Source organism: Periplaneta americana, chromosome 2 (genome assembly GCF_040183065.1).
Source record: "Periplaneta americana isolate PAMFEO1 chromosome 2, P.americana_PAMFEO1_priV1, whole genome shotgun sequence".
NCBI lineage: Eukaryota > Metazoa > Arthropoda > Insecta > Blattodea > Blattidae > Periplaneta > Periplaneta americana.
Genome location: NC_091118.1, coordinates 6,771,692 through 6,792,302, shown reverse-complemented (window position 1 = coordinate 6,792,302; position 20,611 = coordinate 6,771,692). Strand labels below are relative to the sequence as shown.

Here is a 20,611-nt window from a genome sequence, read left to right as displayed (position 1 = left end):
TAATAGCCAGTTTGTCCAAGTAATGTTTAATTTTGCTTAACGAATGTTAAATTAACCGTCTGTTTATTTTTAACGCTTTGTTAATGTATTTTCCATTTGTTCAACATAATTTTGTTTAAGATAACCAACACTTAACTATAACGTCTGTTAGCACTATTTTAACTACTCAACAGCAGTTGGTAATGATTCTACACATGTAAGACAATTTTTGATCGGCTAAAATTAATCTTTAAATTCTACATTATAGAGTCATGAAACTTGCATAAAATGACAACCTGTTATAGTAGGCCATGCTCCATAAACAAACAGTTGACAAATGAAAGTTGTAGGTGACGTGCTGAATAATAATTACAAAGTAAGGTTATATTTCCTCATTGCTATTATGGATACGAAATACGAAAGACATAAAATAACACTGATGTATTTAAACAGTCCAAAGTATTTTTTAAATGTTATATTACCAGTCATATGCTAAACATTCCCTACAGAGAGACACAGAATATTAATTTCGCAACTTCTGTTCGAACAGCTGTGGAGACATCGGCCATATTTAATTAACCGTTAAACGAGTTAACTGCCCGAAATCCTACATTTAAAATTAACAAACTGTTAACAATCTGTTAAACCAAACTGGTGTTGAAAACATACAATTTTATTAATTAACAAACTGTTTAGAGTTTAACAGTCGTTAAATTTTCTAACAATACTTGGAAAAACCGGCCATTAATGTAATAATTGTAACTAAATGTAAACAACTTTATTTATTAAAAAACAATTTCGTATGAATTTATGTTAAGAAACTCATCTACAGAGTAGAAAGTATTAATTAAAAGCCAATTATAAAATCTAGCTTTGAAACTATTGGTTGGTAACTTATAATATTGACTGGGAAGCTTATTATATAATTTCATCCCCATGACAAAAAAATTTGTACTAGTTTTATTGGCTATTAATGAGTAATTGTCTATATTTTGTCGAGTGTAAAGGACTAGGTCGTGTGTGTGTGTGTATATATATATATATATATATATATATATATATATATATATATATATATATATATATATATATATATATATATTTATGACAGTTAATATCTGTGATTGTTTGAAAAGAGGTCGACAATGTTCAAGATAGTTTGATTGACATAAAATTCTAATGGCTTTCTTTTTCAAAATCAAGACACTCCCAATTTAGCTACCATTTCCCCAGAAAATTAAGGCATACCTAATTATCGACTGAAGGAACAAACGTAGCTGAAGTATTAAGCTTAGTTATCAGACAGGGCTAGAAATAGTACAGTTTAGATGCTCAAAGGTAAGTGGCGTATCGCAATCACACAATAACACCAAACCTGCATGTTTTACACAGACAGTAATACCAACATAAACAATTTTTCCATATTTTTTAATAATGTATAGGCATACAGTAATTTGTACAGGGACATCATTTTATTTTTACTAACATTTTTAATATTAACCTGGCTATACCTTTCGATCAACGGTTGCTACCCCCTTCCACGACTGGAGTTCTATGATACTGGCGTAATATACAAACAAATCACTTTACTAGGTATAGGAGGGAAGAAAAGTAGTTCATCCATTTACGTAAACTAGGAAATACCACGCTTTAGAGTTTGATAATTTTCATTAGGTTTTTGTTTAATCAAAATACAGTACAGTATTAACAATGAATGTTTTTTTCTCACGAACTGAGCTGTCCATGTGGACGTATTCATTATGCAGTGTATATTATACTGTCTACAGCATATTAGCGTACATTATAGAGAATGAAGTTAAATTGAAAAATAATCATAATATGGATATTTAAACACATTTTTTAAAATGGTGGCCGTTCATTTCGATACTGGCTTCAGTTCTAATGTGTGTCATTCCAATTACCAGTTTCGTCCTTCGCACTAGTAACTCATGTTGAAATAATTCTGTTCCTACTCTATAAAAGAGTACCTTACGTACTGTAAATTCAATCTTCACTTCTGTTCGATCCGAAAAGACAAAATCACTCAGACATACTATCTACTGTCCGTCCAAGTGGTTATGTCCCAGGATCGTAGAAAGGGAGGAAATCACGTGGCAGTTAATTACTTAACGAGACCCTTTTATTTAAGTTATTTTAAACAGTTGTATAATATTACGCAGACGTCCAATTCCTAACAGAAATTAATGTTCTCAGAAAAGTGCTAAGACAGCCCAGCCACTAGCCTTTACAGAGAGGCGAATAGAAGCTGGTGGGGAAAACCGGAATGCGACGTAGGCAAATGGACGACAGTACCTGTGCGAAAATGATGCAATATTGAAAGTTCTTTCGTCACTAGAAAACGCGAACATGTTTTTGGAACGTACTGTTTACTGTGACCGTAAGGCTATTATGACAGTATATGCGGTCTTGGATCTGTGTGGAGGACGGTTGAACTTCATTAGTAAAAGGGGTGGAAGTGAAGTACATTCAAAAACATAGTACTATAAAAATTGAAGTAAAAATAAAATGATGTCCCTGTATAATAATTATAAAGACAATGGAATACTGATGATGATGACAATGATAACAATATTCAGAAGGCGTCAGTGGCGTGTGAAGCTGCTTTGTAATGCTTTATAACGAGCAGGAACAGTGGCGGTTATTGACACGAAAAGTTGAGCACACAGCAACAGCAACACAGCCACACAACACGAGAGCAACGACAGCCCGCTGGTTACTGTGATACAGTGTGTTCGTAGCTCGGCTGGACCGTTCCGCGGCGGTCTTGGACTGGGTGAAGATTGGCACGCCTGCTGTCAGAGTTACACGTAAACGACCGGCAAGTCATGAGTACGGATCACTAATTACTCTACTAACATTAGGCTTTATCTGCATCACAACAGATGTTGAAAGTGATGACCTTCAACTCGAACACATTCCCTGTATCTCCGAAAACAATTCTGGTTCACTCGCAAAAGTTCATGTTGACGGATTGCCTATATTTCTCTCGTGATGTTGTCCTTCAATTCTTGTAACGTGTGCGGATTAGATGTGTACACTATATTCTTTAACGTTCCCCATAAATAAAAATCGCAAGGAGATAGGTCAGGGGAACGAGGTGGCCACAGTCCTCGACTAATTATTCTGTCACCAAACACACTTCGCAATTCATGCGTAGAATTCGCAGCAGTGTGCGCTGTAGCTGAATCCTGCTGAAACCAGCCACTCAATCGTTCATTTCTTGTTAGTCGCGGAAAAAAATTACTTAAAATTGAAGTTACATAAACGTGTGAATCAACTGTCGTGTCGAAAAATATGGGACCGATAATTCTACTCGCACTCACTCCACACCAAACCCCAACCTTTGCAGCGTGGTGAGGAACTTCATGAATAATATGGGGATTTTCGGTAGCCCAATATCTATTGTTCTGAGTAGAAACGTGACCGTGAAGATGAAACCACGCTTCATCAGTGAAGAACGTTAAAAGTGGGTCCACGTCGTCATTATGAAAGGACTGCACAAACCAAATGCAATAATTAACCCTACTTACAGGATCTCGTGATTGTAAAGCATGAACTGCAGTTACCCTGTACGGCTTAAGTTTCAGAAGTTTCGTTGCCACAAAAGCTGCCGTCTTGGAAATGTTAACCTGTTGTGCTAAACGTCGCAGTGATTTGCGGGCTGAGTGCTCTAACCGGGCCTACTTCATCAAGCTTCTCTTCTGTCAGTACACGGCGTTGTTGAACACGTTTCTTGTTCAAAGAAGATCCTGTACGTCTGACTTTATTGACAAGGTCATGAATAGTTGACCTGCTAGGAATTCGAACACCCGCAAACCGATGTTCAAATTCTCTTCGACACTTTCTTGCAGAAGAGTATTTCACATACGCATCATAGAGAAAAATACGTTGTTCTAAAGTGTATTAATAGAGACGTTATCACCACGAGACAACACAATTTTACTCACAACACGCGCACAGACGTCTTTCCCTCACGACAGATCCAACTCGACTGACTGGCGCGTCAGCGGTAGCTACAGCGCTACTCTGGCGGCAGGCGCGCCAATCTTCACCCAGTCCAAGGCCGCCGCGGAACGCTCCGGCCGAGCTACGAACGCACTGTATAATAATAGTATTGCTATCGTATTGGCAGCACTGCGCCTGCTCAGCCCTGCAGCATGGCCGCCACTTCTGTCTTGTTGTGCTCACGCGCCAGGTCCAGGGCCGTCCGTCCGTCTTCACCCCTCACACCCCGCTCAGCGCCATGCTGCAACAGCAGCTGCACCACTGGGGGGTGGCCATAACATGCTGCATGGTGCAGTGCAGTCCGCTGGTATGCATCAAGCTCGTTGGGCCGCGCCCCAGCTGCCAGCAGCAGCTCACACACTGCAGGGTACCCCCAGAATGCAGCCACATGCAAAGCAGTATAGCCAGATGATCGTTGTTTCATATCCAGCCGCGCCCCGGCAGCCAGCAGCGCCCTGCACGCATCCTGGCGGCCTGTACATGCTGCCAGCCACAAGGGCGTGCGGCCCTCATGATCCTCAGCGTTCACCTGGCTGCCTGCATCCAGGAGCAGCTGCACCCTGTGTGTGTCCCCCCGCTCCGCTGCCTGGTGTAGCTCAGTCCTGCCTTGGCTGTCCTTCTGCTCCAGGTTGGGCCTGACCTCAGCCGCAGCTCTGTGCTCCTGCAGCAGACAAAACAATCTGGTCAGAGGAAGCTCAGTCAGCTAGGTGACAGTTCACTAGGCTGATTGAAGCTGATGGCAGTAGTAATGACAGTAGCCATGACTGCAGTAATGTCAGTAGTAGTGACAGTAGCCATAACTACAGTAATGTCAAGTAGTAGTGACAGTAGCCATAACTACAATAAAGTTAGTAGTAGTAACAGTAGCCATAACAACAGTAATGTCTGTAGTAGTGACATCAGCCATAACTATAGTCATGTCAGTAGCAGTGACAGTAGTCATAACTACAGTACTGTCAGTAGTAGTGACAGTAGCCATAACTACAGTAATGTCAGTAGTAGCGACAGCAGCCATAACTACAGTAATGTCAGTAGTAGCGACAGCAGCCATAACTACAGTAATGTCAGTAGTAGCGGCAGTAATGCCATTCCATTGTGACCGATGTGACATTTGCACACAATCAAGGAAGATTTACAACTCCCATGGAAGTTAAGGACTGAAGAAAACGTCATTAAAATATATCACTAGGTTTCAAGCTGCAACCACAAGAAAATAAATTTAGTAAGTTGATTGATGACAGAAATATACTCGCATAAAATTCTGTAACGGGTGTGATAGCATATGGGGACAACATTTGACTTACCGAATTTATTTGTAAAACTCTGTGATCTGTCAGGAAGGTAGTAACTGAAAATAATTTACAATAGGCTATAGCCAAGATATTGTAAAGGTTCTCAGAATAGAAAGATGATAAATCACTAAGAGAATAAAGGCACAAAAAGAATTAAAAAATGCGCGTAACGGTTGTGACACATTTTTGTAAAGATTGTGGCACATTAAGAATGAGGCACATGGTTTTAATTGCATAAAGTCTTGCCAAAGAAATTAAAACGATTTTTCTCTCCCTGGTTATCATGAATACTTGGTATAGTTTTTAAAAACTAGGTCGATATTTTAACATAAAATATTGAAAGCCTACACTCGAATACAAAATATTAATGTTTATAATATAATTATTGCAACACAAATGTGACATTTCAATGCATATAAAAGATTACTTTTCTCATAGCCTATTTCTATGGTCTTCTAAAATTTATGCATGAAATTTATAACAATGTCTTATTGAATTTTGTACATAAAAACCGAAATATATTTAATTTGTATTCAGATAAATATAAAAACAAATGATTACCATTCACTTTATTTGCTGTATCAGATTTTAAATAATTCCACACCTATTTACCTAGTTCCTCGCTTCACACTTTTAGCATCCCACCACAACCGTGATACACATTCACAGCATAACCTTGTTCTATCAATTCCATTCCATCAAACATCTCTCTACTCTGCTTCCTTCACAATACACACAGCCCGTTCCTGGAATTCCTTGTCACAGGAAATCAGGAGCAGTCGGAGTCTAAAATCTTTTAAGTACACTCTACTTAGAAATGTCTTTAATGAACAGAACTAGACTCTTGCGAAATTTCTAAATAGTCTTAAATGACCAAGTTGTTATTTTTTCTCCTCTCTCTTCTTCTTTTTTTTTTATTATCTTGATATATTACTTAATCATTTGTGTTTGTATGCCATTTAGTAGGACTTTGCTAATCAACATTTTATGTCTTGTAACCCACATGTATTCTCCTATTAGTATATTAACTGTATAATATATCTCAAGTAAATTAATCGTCCAATTTATCTCGGGCATTTTAGGTCTTATAAATTGTGTGTTTGTGTGAGTGTGTATATTCCCCTTATGTTATGTAACTGATTTTGATTATGTGTAATTTTCTACTTTATTTTATATATATTATGTAACCGATCTTGACTATTGTAATTTCCTGCTATATTTTATGTAATTTCTAAGGTATCTTCTTTTGTGTTGTTTTGTAATCTAATTTTGTATTTCATGTATATTATTGAAACCTGGTTGAGTGGAAGAGAAGGCCTCATGGCCTTAACTCTGCCAGGCAAAATAAACCACTGCTACTACTACTACTACTACTACTACCAAGGAAGAAACCTCCTCCAGTTTGTAACACTTGTAGTGAAACTCTTTCTGTGAAGCACATCATCCAGGACTGCCCTCAATATAATCAGTTACAACTAAAAATCGCCAATGATATAGCAAGAACCTTCTTACTGCAATAGTGTCATAAAGTTTTTTTTTTTTTTTTTTTTTCAAATTAACTGGGTTATTTCATAAAACTGCGTAATGTTTACTGTAATGAATTAACTTGTTAAATGTTATGCTCTTCTTAAAATAAGTCTTTGTCACGATATGACTTTTGTTATAAGTTAAAGCGACAATAAATAAATTAAAAAAAAACGAAAAAACAGACAACATATGGTTGACACTACCTACATGAGAGAGAGAGAGAGAGAGAGAGAGAGAGAGAGAGAAATAACTCGTCCGGCCTTATTTAAGGATGACCACGAGGATCCGGAAATTAATAGCAAATAAATATAATAAATTAAATATGAATATTGTTATAAAAATAAAATGTAATAATTAAGCACCATTGATTATCAATTATTATAAAATAAAATCTTAGAAGATGACTATAAAATTATACTTATAAATAAAATATTTTATTTAAAATTAGCATATCCTTAGTTAAGGCCTTCTGAGTGGTATAAATGAAACTGTATAATCTGCAGGGAATCTTTAAGAATTTGCGAGATGATTTTTTGAATTTCAAAAGATGATATTGTGAATTTTATTAGTAACAACAATGTAATTTATTCGTCACAACAATAATTCCTTTCTACAATTCACCTTAAACGCTCTCGTCAACAATTGGATCTTCACTCAACACAGTATTCGTTATAGCACTCCACCGACGACAATGACAATTTACTTGGACTATTACGCACAACAATGAACTGTTAATCTTAACTAATATTTACAAAGCACTATTTACAAATCAGAACTATCAGTTCTCAGTTCACAGTTCTTCTATCTCAGTCACTCGAGTTCACAGTATCTCGAACCACAGACCTTCAGAGACAGTTCACTGTACTCGAACTCGAGTCCCTCCAACTGCGGTCCACTGCACTCGAACTCAGGTCCCTCCAACTGCGGTCCACTGCACTCGAACTCAGGCCTTCGGATGCTGACGCAGATGCGGACGCACACTCGAGTCGAACTCCGGTACACAAGACTGGCTTGCTTGCTCTGGCTTTCTCACTGACTGGCTGACTAATCAACTGAAAACTGCTGTCGTTCCTTCGCGACCGTAATTTATAACCACAGCGACGTAGCCTCGAAAGTTCGAATTCGCGAGTCTTCCATTTCGACGGATTTCTCGGCCTCTCTAGGCAAGCAGAAGATGCGCGCGCAAACTCTCTCCACTCTCTCGCCGCGTTGGCCCTTTCCCCTCTCAGCCGCGCGCCATTCCAAAGTGCTCCGCGCGATTTTCTCTCGCGGGACGCTGGTCTTGAGTTCGAATCTCACGTCGCTGTCACAATATTGATAATTGTTTTAAAAAATGATATGTAGATTTTGGTAAAGAACTCCAAGCACCAAAAACTAAACCTGTCACTGACCAATTGAAGAGAGGGATGTTATACTTGGTACTAAGGTAAGGAATACAAGGTTCATAAATGGCCCTCTTTTCCTGATCAACCTGATGAGCTTGGTTTAGATCTCTCTCCATGCGTATAGTTGGATCTACAGAAACATATAATCACAGCAGCAACTTCGGTCCAAGGCTTTAGGGCTATAACAAGATAACAGCTAAATTCGCAAACATACAATTTGCTGATGGTCCTTATTTCAAAAAATCAATTAAAAATTGCCGTTTAGAGAGAAAATTTAAAGTTCCAATTATTGTGAGATCTGTGTTTTTCTCTTTCTTTTCTCTTTCTTCTATACTTGTTATCCTGTTATTTAATAAAATATCTTTAAAAATACGTGGAATGCTCCCTGAGTACAAATATGTAACTTGCTCTTTCTGGGGTGCTAGAGTGTTTACACATAAAAAAAAAACAATGAGTATCTTTCTTCTACAAATAAAGTATAAGTATTATTATTATTATTATTATTATTATTATTATTATTATTATTATTATTATTATTTTATTATAAAGCAGGGAGATGCACTATCACCTTTACTTTTTAATTTCGTTTTAGAATATGCCATTAGGAAAGTTCAGGATAACAGGCAGGGTTTGGAATCGAACGGGTTACATCAGCTGCTTGTCTATGAATATGTTAGGAGAAAATCCACAAACGATTAGGGAAAACACGGGAATTTTACTGGAAGCAAGTAAAGAGATAGGTTTGGAAGTAAACCCCGAAAAGACAAAGTATATGATTATGTCTCGTGACCAGAATATTGTACGAAATGGAAATATAAAAATTGGAGATTTATCCTTCGAAGGGGTGGAAAAATTCAAATATCTTGGAGCAACAGTAACAAATATAAATGACACTCGGGAGGAAATTAAACGCAGAATAAATATGGGAAATGCGTGTTATTATTCGGTTGAGAAGCTTTTCTTATCTAGTCTGCTGTCAAAAAATCTGAAAGTTAGAATTTATAAACCAGTTACATTACTGGTTGTTCTGTATGGTTGTGAAACTTGGACTCTCACTCTGAGAGAGGAACATAGGTTAAGGGTGTTTGAGAATAAGATGCTTAGGAAAATATTTCGGGCTAAGCGGGATGAAGTTACAGGAGAATGGAGAAAGTTACACAACACAGAACTGCACGCATTGTATTCTTCACCTGACATAATTAGGAACATTAAATCCAGACGTTTGAGATGGGCAGGGCATGTAGCACGTATGGGCGAATCCAGAAATGCATATAGAATGTTAGTTGGGAGACCAGAGGGAAAAAGATCTTTGGGGAGGCCGAGACGTAGATGGGAAGATAATATTAAAATGGATTTGAGGGAGGTGGGATATGATGATAGAGACTGGATTAATCTTGCACAGGATAGGGACCGATGGCGGGCTTATGTGAGAGCGGCAATGAACTTTCGGGTTCCTTAAAAGCCATTTGTAAGTAAGTAAGTTATTATTATTATTGAATGAATGGAGCTCATAAATCCCCTCGTAATTGTAACCATGGTAACAGCTCACACTTACTTCTTCCAGCTGGCGCCTCATCTCCCTCTCAGCCTCCAGTTCTTGTCTCAGCTTCTCCAGCTGATCCTGGTAACTCTGTAATATAAACAATTCTGGATTAGAGAAAGCTCAGCTAGTTAGGTGATAGTCTGACTTGAAGCAACAGGTTTCATGAAGGAATCAAGCCAGGAAATGAGACAACAGCTACCAACGTATAATGTTTGGATAGAAGTTTTCAAATAAAACGTCTTATCCTGCATCTAATAAATAATGACAACAGACTCAACTACACAAAATTTCTGGGACTTTTTATACACTCCAGTTTAGCATGGGATAAGCACATCGAATACATATGCACAAAGCTATCAAGAGTTTTATATTTGTTAAAGAAATTAACGACTTGCATTTCTCAAAATTATTTAAGATGTGCCTACTTTTCTTTCTTTCAGTCGATAATCCGATATGCCCTAATTTTCTGGGGAAATGGAACCAAAATTGGAAGCGTCTTGATTTTACAAATGAAAGCCATTAGAATTTTATGTAAATCAAACTATCTGGAACATTGTCGGCCACATTTCAGACAATCACGGATTTTAACCGAACGAACGAATGAATGGGGACGAAGAAAGAATTAATGATGTTTAAAATGGCAGGCAGGGTAAGCATCCCATGCCTCCATTGGTTCCTCGACAAGCAATTCGCTAACTTTAGATCGAGGTACCCAGCTATAAGCCGTTTGCCCTCTCATCTAACAGTAGTGTATTTCCCCTGTGAATGATTTTATGAACATGTACACGCTATCAGTTGAATTGTGAATGAAATGAATGAAGTGAAGTGAGCACCATGCCTCGCAGATGTTAATGAGAGGTGGAGAGTCCAGTGCTCTGGTCAGTTCTGTCCTAGTCACGTTTTTGTAGTGGCGCTAGGGAAACTCGTAACCTGTTACCAACAAAGTGGTGGGCTACTCGTTTCCATAGAAGCCGTCTGGCTGCCTGGTTGGCTGTGGCAAGTGTCGTGTGTCGTTTCGTAGGGTTTGTGTCAGTAGTGAGTAAAGAAATAGTGAATGTCACTATTTCGTCCTGTAGTCTGTTTAGTTGCCGGTCAATGTAGGATTCTATTTTCTGCATAGCAGAACGTAGAACCCCCTCGACCAGCTGTTCCGTGGTTGTTTTGTCTGTCTGTGGATCGTCTGTAGTGGTTGTCTTGGTTGTCGTAGTCTTAGCTACGGATTTTAACAATCATAAATTTATATATATATAATATGATCTAGTACTTTACACTCGACAAAATATCGACAATTACTCATTAGTGGCCAATATACATGATCATGAAATTAGAAATAGTGAACAAATTAATATTCCATATTGTAGATTACACAAGAGCAACACAAACTTTTTAATTATGGGGATGAAATTATATAATAAGCTCCCAAGTCAATATTATAAATTACCAATCAATAGCTTCAAAACTAGACTTTACAATTGGTTATTAAATAATCCTTCTTATTCTGTTGCTGAGTTTTTCAAACCGCAAATTTGTATGAAATTGCATTTTAATAAATAAGTTTAATCGTTTAAGAGAGAAGTTTTATATGATATTCTTATTGAATTTGGTATTCCCCAGAAAGTAGTTCGATTAATTAAAATGTGTCTGAGTGAAACGTACAGCAGAGTTTGTATAGGTCAGTTTCTGTCAGATGCGTTTAAAATTCACTGTGGGCTAAAGCAAGGATATGCACTATCACCTTTACTTTTTAACTTTGCTCTAGAATATGCCATTAGGAAAGTCCAGGATAATAGAGAGGGTTTGGAATTGAACGGGTTACATCAGCTGCTTGTCTATGCGGATGACGTGAATATGTTAGGAGAAAATACACAAACGATTAGGGAAAACATGGGAATTTTACTGGAAGCAAGTAAAGAGATAGGTTTGGAAGTAAATCCAGAAAAGACAAAGTATATGATTATGTCTCGTGACGAGAATATTGTAAGAAATGGAAATATAAAAATTGGAAATTTATGTTTTGAAGAGGTGGAGCAGTTCAAATATCTGGGAGCAACAGTAACAAATATAAATGATACTCGGGAGGAAATTAAACACAGAATAAATATGGGAAATGCCTGTTATTATTCGGTTGAGGAACTTTTATCATCCAGTCTGCTGTCGAAAAATCTGAAAGTTAGAATTTATAAAATAGTTATATTACCGGTTGTTCTGTATGGTTGTGAAACTTGGACTCTCACTTTGAGAGAGGAACATAGATTAAGGGTGTTTGACAATAAAGTGCTTAGGAAAATATTTGGGGCTAAGAGGGATGAAGTTACAGGAGAATGGAGAAAGTTACACAACGCAGAACTGCACGCATTGTATTCTTCACCTGACATAATTAGGAACATTAAATCCAGACGTTTGAGATGGGCAGGGCATGTAGCACGTATGGGCGACTCCAGAAATGCATATAGAATGTTAGTTGGGAGGCCGGAGGGAAAAAGACCTTTACGTAGATGGGAATATAATATTAAGATGGATTTGAGGGTGGTGGAATATGATGATAGAGAATGGATTAATCTTGCTCAGGATAGGGACCAATGGCGGGCTTATGTGAGGGCGGCAATGAACCCCCGGGTTCCTTAAAAGCCAGTAAGTAGGTAAGATTAATTGCAATTTAGTTAGTTTTCTTTAATTTAAAATTTAAAATTATTTCGTGTTTTCATTGTATTATTTAAATTTTACTGTTTCTTTTAAAAATATATTTATATGTTTTTCAATGTATTCTGACGAAACCTAAAACTGTATGTCTAATGGCCAAATAAATTGAATTGAATATGGTTGTCCCTAAGGAGTCAAATAAAATGTTGTGTGTCCTCAAATAAATTTAACATCTGCCGGAACATAATCTTCATTTTCACGATGAACTCTTATGAAATGGGATACAGATCGAGTACACTACCAGTACATACTGTGATTCGTATTTTCATGATAAGCCCTAAAAATGAGTTGTGGTTCATCAAATTTCCCACAACGTAATTCGGATTTTCATAAGACCTAAAATAAATGGGCTATAGGTCATCTACACCAGTGGTTGCGAAACAAGCTTTTTGAAGATGGAACCCATTTCTGACCGAGATTTTTCTTTGCAACCCACCCCAATACCTTAATGGTACCCCATCAAAAAAAAATACAAATCCATGTAAAATCGAAAAAAAAAAATGATTTTACTTCTGCCTGCAAGGCGAGAGATCGGAATATGCAATTCAATGGAGCGTGTGAAATGGACAGACAGAATAAGAAATGAGGCTATTCTAGCAAGAGTGGGTGAAGAAAAAATGATGCTGAAACTGATCAGGAAGAGAAAAATAAATTGGTTGGGTCACTGGCTAAGAAAAAACTACTAACTTAATATTTGAGGAGAAAAATTCGCTCCAACGCCGGGGATCGATCCCAGGTCCTTGGTTCTACGTACCAAGCGCTCTGACCACTGAGCTACGCCGAATTAATCAAAAATCTATAATATTCTCATAGCTGCAGTGCATATATTTGTACAGATTACTGTGCACGTAACTGCGGAATCCCGGCCAAACAAGTCGCTCAGCTGAGTGCGCTCCTAGTATAATGGCAGTTGACATTGGACATATACGTCAACATATATGCCTAACTTGGAGTCAGGCCACAAAGGGAAACATTGAAGGAGGAAGGTTCGGTCCGGTGCTGTGGATTGAATTCGGCGTAGCTCAGTGGTCAGAGCGCTTCGTACGTAGAACCAAGGATCCGGGTTCGATCCCCAATGTCGGAGCGAATTTTTCTCCTCAAATATTAATTATCAATATTACAGATATTATTCTGTAGGACAAATTAATAAAAATCTATAATAAGAAGAAACTGCCTATTGAAGGATGCACTGGAAGGAATGGTGAACGGGAGAAGAGTTCGGGGCAGAAGAAGATATCAGATGATAGACGACATTAAGATATATGGATCATATGAGGAGAATAAAAAGAAGGCAGGAAAAATAAATATTGGAGCGTGCTGGACTTGCAGTGAAAGAGCTCCCTTTTAGACAGAAAACTATGAATGACTGATGGAGTAGTGAAACTATACGTATAGGTACTTCATTTCGCAGAGCATCGATCAGTTTTGGATCAAAGGAATGCAAGAATAATTACCTCTGGTTTTCAAAAGATGCTATTAAATTCTTGGCAGGCCTAATTTGTGTTTGTAAGCTTGGATTTATGCTAAATAAGTTTCTCGTCTATCACTGCCATGAAAACAAAAGCGAGAAATCTCCTTGAAATTGTAAACTATATCACTGTGTCTATCGAATACAGAGTCCAGATTTGAGAAGCAAATTTCTGAAAAACAGACACTTTTTTGTTTTTATTATTTTTTTTGTTTATAACTATTGCAACATATCCACTCTGGTCCACACCTGTGGAGTAACGGTCAGCGCGTCTGACCGCGAAACCAGGTGGCCCGAGTTCGAATCCCGGTCGGGGCAAGTTACATGGTTGAGGTTTTTCCGGGGTTTTCCCTCAACCCAATACGAGCAAATGCTGGGTAACTTTCGGTGCTGGACCCCGGACTCATTTCACCGGCATTATCACCTTCATTTCATTCAAACGGTAAATAACCTAGATGTTGATACAGCGTCGTAAAATAACCCAATAAAATAAAAATAAAATATCCACTCAGAGATTGCCACAGTTCTCGTCCTCCTGTCACTTAGCTATCGCCTTTTTGTCTTTCAGATATTGGTAGTACTGTTATGTAGTAATATACAGTGGAGTACCCATACTTATCATTTAACTAAATGCCCATTATGAACACGTTTTTGTGTCAGCGTGTCTGTCTATTTTAAAGTTTTTCTTGCTTACTGCTCCAACTTTTAATGTACCTTCAACTGTCCAATCTGTATCTGTAACCATGGTAACAGCTCATCACGTACCTTTTCTTGCTGAAGCCGCAACTGGTGCTCTTCTTCAAATTTCTGTTTCAGCTGTATCAGTTCTGCTTTATCCTGCAAACAACAAAGGAATCAGGTTCAGACGTAGCTCAGTCAGTAAAGTGAAAGTGTGATGAGAAACAGAATAACACACAACCAGCTACTGAATGTACTGACAACTGCTAAACAACACGACATTTCTAATTCTATCTTCACATTTTATACATGGCTACAGATTGGTCTTAACTCTCCTTCGATATGGCAACAGCGGAACTCTTACCCTTTCCGAATCTTCTTTCAGCCTTTTCATTTCAGCCTGTGTTTCTCTTAATTCCCTCTCTCTCAGCTCCAATGTCTCCTTCAGCTCCTCAATGTTGTTGCTGCTCCCTACTTTTTCCTCTTCCTTCCTTGCCTCCAGGCCATGCAGGGACCGCGAGTCCAACCTCTCCTTGAGGACCCTCACCTCCTCTATTAGAGGAAGCAGCAGTCTAACCTGTCCCTCCAGGGTCTTCACTCGCTGCTTGAGGTCTGGAATAGGATTGGGTTTCGCCATCCTGCACACCAGAAAGCAATAATCACAGTGAAACCTTCAAACAGCATTCAGAAGTCACTGTGTTCTTCTTCCTCTAACAGCTACTTCATCTATCTCATGGAAATTGTAAGGAATGAATGGGATCACAGCTTCCAAGTTCACTTCTATCTATGAAATATTTCGTTTTGATTAAATATGTTATCAAGTATATCAAAATTCGTCCTCAAAGTCTTGGAAAGGAATAATATTGTTTCACCATACTGCTTGATGTCAAGGGTTACCCTCAGAATATCATGGAGCTGGGGACAGATTAGATGCGCTCCCAAGTTTAGATAAATCGTCTCTAGGTTACATTTATTCCTGATTTTCTTTTGTTTATAATTCAGAATAATACCTGACATGTAGAAAGTTGCTACGACGTTATATGTTCGTGAAGAAAAAGTTTCCTAATTAATTTTTGGACAATATTTAATTAGTTTTGTTTCATATTCCCTAATTTTTGTCATGTTTTGGTATTTTAGGTCATAAGTGCAGGCATGTTACCAGAGTTTTAGGTCGGATCCCTAGTTATGACGAAACGATGGCTGCCATTTATACTATAGTATACGTAGAAAGTAATATATATAGGCCTATTTATCCAGAAATTGTTACGTCTTTTCCACTATAATGCAAAATAATTATTGAACAATCTTTCGAACACTTTGAGATTGGACATTACGAGATTCATTGATAGAAACATTGAAGAAAAAACTGGTTAGAAATTCCAAACCTCATAAATAAATGAATAAATAAATAAATAAATAAATGTTATTAATTATTGAAAATAATTGGTTTTAAATAATTGCTGAGAGAATAAATATTTGTGCCACTAGAAATTGGGAATTACTTTAGTCTTGTTGTAAATATGTAGATATTTAAAGGGTATATAGATTCTTGTAAATATTTAGGATGTAGCACATCTGAATACGGTAAATGAAGCTTCGAAAGTAATAAATTATGTTGGTTTAAGGTAGGTGCTCACTAACCTGAAAAAAAAAAAATTAGTTCGTTGCGTTCTGAGTTTTATTATAGTATCGCTCACTTGTCCGCATTTCCGAATTAATCATCAAAATAGTGTTGTAATTTACCGCCAGAGCGCATTATTTCATTGTAGTGTTCTCAACTGAACATGGACATAAAATGAATAACTCCGTACCTCAATAAATTATGCAGAATATACTCGGTTTGTTCAACATTTATCTAATCAGATCCCGTATGTTATTTTTCTTGCGTACTAGGCCTACATTTCTATAATTCTAATTTGATGAACTGTAAAGCTCTGGTACTGTAGGTCTAACAAAATGAGCATCGCGTCATCCATTTAATTTACACCTTCAATATTGGAGACCTTACAATCGACACACATTTTCGTGAAATTCTTTGTTTGAATCTTGGCCCGTACGGAAATCCGTTTAGAATTCTCTGACCAGAATTCTGGGCGGAATCCTGCCATGTGGACAGACAAGATGCTCCATTTAAAATAATACAAATAATAAAAATCCGAACGCGCAGTACAGATCCGTTCCGGTAAGTGAGCCACTACCTTATAGAATGTTGGTCACCCTGCAGGCCTTGGCTATAAACAATGTTGCGTCTTGTAATTGATACCCATGAAAAATTGATATTCTGGCTGTTAATGTATTAAATATCTGTAATAAAACGACTTCTCAACACAGAAAATTGGTAAAACAGATGACAGATGAAACAAATGAGGATCGTTCATGCGCTGTGAGTAATGAAATCGTTTTGAATACGATAACTGACGCGTTTCCATGCAACTCAATGCGTATTGGATAGGACCCGATCCCACTTTAAACTCAGATCGTTTTGAATTCCCGTTTTCATGAAGATTTCAATACGGTGAGCGTATTTAAATAGATTTGAATACTCCATGAAAACGTATAGGCCTATTTTCTAAATATTGAAGTGGGTTTGAGCGCATTTCTTTAGAGTTAAGAAGTGGCGGTCAAGCTATAAAAGGTTTGCTGACCTACGCTTCCAGGTTTAGCTTCCTGTAAAGCTGGTTTGAAAAATACTAAAGGGAAAAATTGTTCCGGAACGGAGTATCGAACCCGGGACCTTTGGCTAAGCGCGCCAATCAGGGGCGGCCCGTCCATAAGAGCTGCGGAGCTGCAGCACTCCCTGTTTTGACAAGAAAATTAAAATAGTATTTATTTTAACTTGTAGAAGAATTGTTACAGCTTTTATTGGTAAATTGCTTTATATTTCATCTGGCCGGGAATATGTACTATTATCTTATGCATTATCTTTTTGTGCGTCGACTGTACTGGAATTGACACTGCATTCAAAGTCGTCCTGGGATCCTCAGGGTGGGACAGATCGTAGAGAGTGTGTCTTGCTCGGTCAGGGGTTAGAGAGGTGAGGGGAAGCAGAGGGAAACTGCCGCTGTTTAAAACCCATATTTCGCTGCAGTGGTTTGCAGAACCAGGCGACAAGGGAAGATCTTTCCTCCCCTCCCACACCGCTATTGTAATGCTACGTCAAATGGATTCTCTATTCCCTTGAAACTTAATGACAACATTTTTATTTTCTCTTCACATACTTATTGTTGTAGAATCTTATCGAGTTAATATAACGAAATTAATATTCTCTTTTGCCTTATTATTACGTACATACTCAGCCTCCAGCAGAATCTAATATTTGCCTTAACTCAAAATGATTGCACGAATAGAATCCTTTTGATATAGCACGTAAAATATGAAAGAGACTTCTTTTCCAGTTTTAGAATATTGTTGACCATCATATATCGTAACTTAACCAGTGCAAATGTGCAAGCATGAGTGTGTGTGAATTACAGAATATTAATTTTATTTTTCTCAACTTTCCTTTGCGGAGAAGATTGATATAATGAAGTGAAATTAAAGGGTTGTCCGTTTCCCGACTTAAATCTTACTCAAGCTTCATCCAGCCGAAATAGTTCATTTATGTAAGGAATGAATGATATTAAGAAGTGAAATTTGTATGTACCAAAATACACAAGCTCCCCCGTTCCACAAGTTCACGAGCCGCAACTGGCGCCAACGCTCTACCACTGAGCTATCCAAGAGCGATGCACAATTCTTCCCTTTATGTCCACATACATACCTCAAGTGGGTTTCACAAACGCCAGCGGCCCAACATGGAGTGCATGCTATGCTGTGGCTGTAATTGTGGTTCATGTTACAACGCACATGGGCGATATGCTGCAGCATGTGGGCATAAAGGGAATAAAGAGCAGGCCAGGCTACAGAAGTGACGTGTCCTATTTTGTATTCGTTTACTAATATACTTCTAGAGAATAAAAGACTTCCGCCACACTCCACAACAAACACCAAATTACTTACTTGATCAAGTTTGAAGATATAATATCACACGCTGATGAACGAAGCAAGACACATAAAGATGTTGCAAATCAACAGTGTTGCCAACTTCAATTTGCGAAAAACCACTGCACGCCTATAAAAACTCACCAAATATGTCATAAAACTCACCAGATTTTCGTTCCTAAAGATTTTTTGCGCTTAATTGTTAAATAACGCGCAGATAAGATATAAATAGTTATTAAAAATTATAACAACGTACAGCAATCCGTCTTAGTGCAGACCTAATTTCAAAATTTACTGAAATTCCCATGATCTAATGATAGTGCTTTGAATCCACTTCTGAATTTCACCAAGCAAGACATAGACACTAACAATGAAGGCGGGAACTCGGTATTTCTTTTAGCGGGTTTTTATTTGGTACCTCTTTGTACTGGAGACGTTTACAAGTAGTAGTAATGCTGAAATTGTTTAGTTTAATTAAGTTCATCACGCGCCACTATACTTCAACGTTTGCAGTAACTTTTTGGTCTGTGTTGAATTAGGAAAATCTTGATTTGTTGTACAACGTAATTGAAACTCAGTCTAGCAACATTTTACAGTATTCCCATACATTTACAGTCTTTTCAGCAGTTGTTTCATTGGAGGAACAACGAAAAAAACGCGCCGTTATCCAATTAATTTCTCTCATCGTGTATTAAGACTTCTGTTTTCACTCCCAGCCGTTGGATTGTTATACGGTTAACTGCAGAGTGCATTGATAGCCATCTAATTCTGTAAGACAAGTAGTGGCCATCGTCGAAAGAGTCGTAAGTATTTTATATGCAATTTGTCTTACAGATGTGTTTGAGATTTATTGTAAAATCGCTAAAAATTTCCATTGACATTAAAATAAACTAGATTTCCCACTGCCCACCGTTTAATGAATTTTAGCCACTGACAGAGGACCAAAGAAACTAGATTTAGTGGGTAAACCACCGTCTTGGCAACACTGCGAATCAATCTAACGACGTAACTTCCGCCTACAACAGCACCAGCTAACTACGTAATATCCTGTATGACCTTCATGCGGACATGCCACGCCCGTCTTGAATCATGGGACGGTTTATCAGTTACCAGTACTGCCAACAGATTGGCGACTATAAGATTGTAACCTTGGTAATACAATTTTATCAATTTCGTCTCGTCACGTGAAATTATAAACTAGAAGCTGCTAGTATAAAGCCAGAACCGAAATATGTATGAAGAATACATGGAATTATGGATAAAGTTGTCATTCGACGAAACGAAGGCAGTGCTACCAACTGTAGGCTAACGGCGTCTTTTTTAAATTCACTTATGCACGGCACATACTTTGATACATTACTGCAGTGATGTCAACGAGAGCGCAAACCTGCTCATAGCCCGTATGCGCTGATCAGAGTACGTAAGGCACGCACTGGTGAACACAAGGGTTGTACATTACACATTGAGGAAGAAGTCGTTCAGTAAGTTTCAGGCTGACTAGACTCTTGACTTCTTGTGTAAGTGAAAGATGAGGTTGGTTTGTGGAAATTATTTAGTTATAAAGACAAGCAGTGTCGAACGCCTGAAATTATTAGTTCATCTACAGAATGATATAATATTCAAATTAGTTTGTTTTTATTGACATTAAATAGTAGTAAATGTATGTGAAGATGTATTGTAGAGGATCTTCCTCACAGCATTGTATTTATGTTTACAGAATAAAGTACAAACAAAAGTGTGTGCTGCTAATGGCGTAAATTCGTTAAATGCCAGTTAGGAGTTGTGTCTATAAATTGTCCAGATTTTCGTACATAAATTCTCAGTTTAACGATGTTTCTTACTATTACGATATTGTTCTGTCCAAATATTTCGAACTACGTGAATATTTATCAGAATTCATAATAGAAAAACAGAGACAGTCCAGAAATAGTTGACTCCACATGGATCGAGGAACGTAACTTTCTCAAGGATGTATTAGAGCATCTGAACGTTTTGAATTTGAGATCGCAAGGAAAGAATCAATTAACCTGTG

At 37.7% G+C, this 20,611-nt stretch overlaps 1 protein-coding gene across 1 annotated transcript; it reads right to left on the bottom strand.

Moving 5' to 3' along the window:
- Positions 1-1,037: 1,037 nt before the first annotated feature.
- Positions 1,038-18,658, bottom strand: LOC138712284 (26S proteasome non-ATPase regulatory subunit 10-like). The gene is made up of 5 exons (XM_069843895.1): positions 18,598-18,658; positions 14,963-15,236; positions 14,686-14,757; positions 9,765-9,839; positions 1,038-4,666 (listed from the first exon to the last, which is right to left on the bottom strand). Exons 2-5 carry the CDS (start codon positions 15,233-15,235, stop codon positions 4,145-4,147), a joined length of 942 nt encoding a protein of 313 aa, XP_069699996.1. The 5' UTR covers position 15,236; positions 18,598-18,658; the 3' UTR covers positions 1,038-4,144.
- Between the last annotated feature and the right edge of the window lie 1,953 nt (positions 18,659-20,611).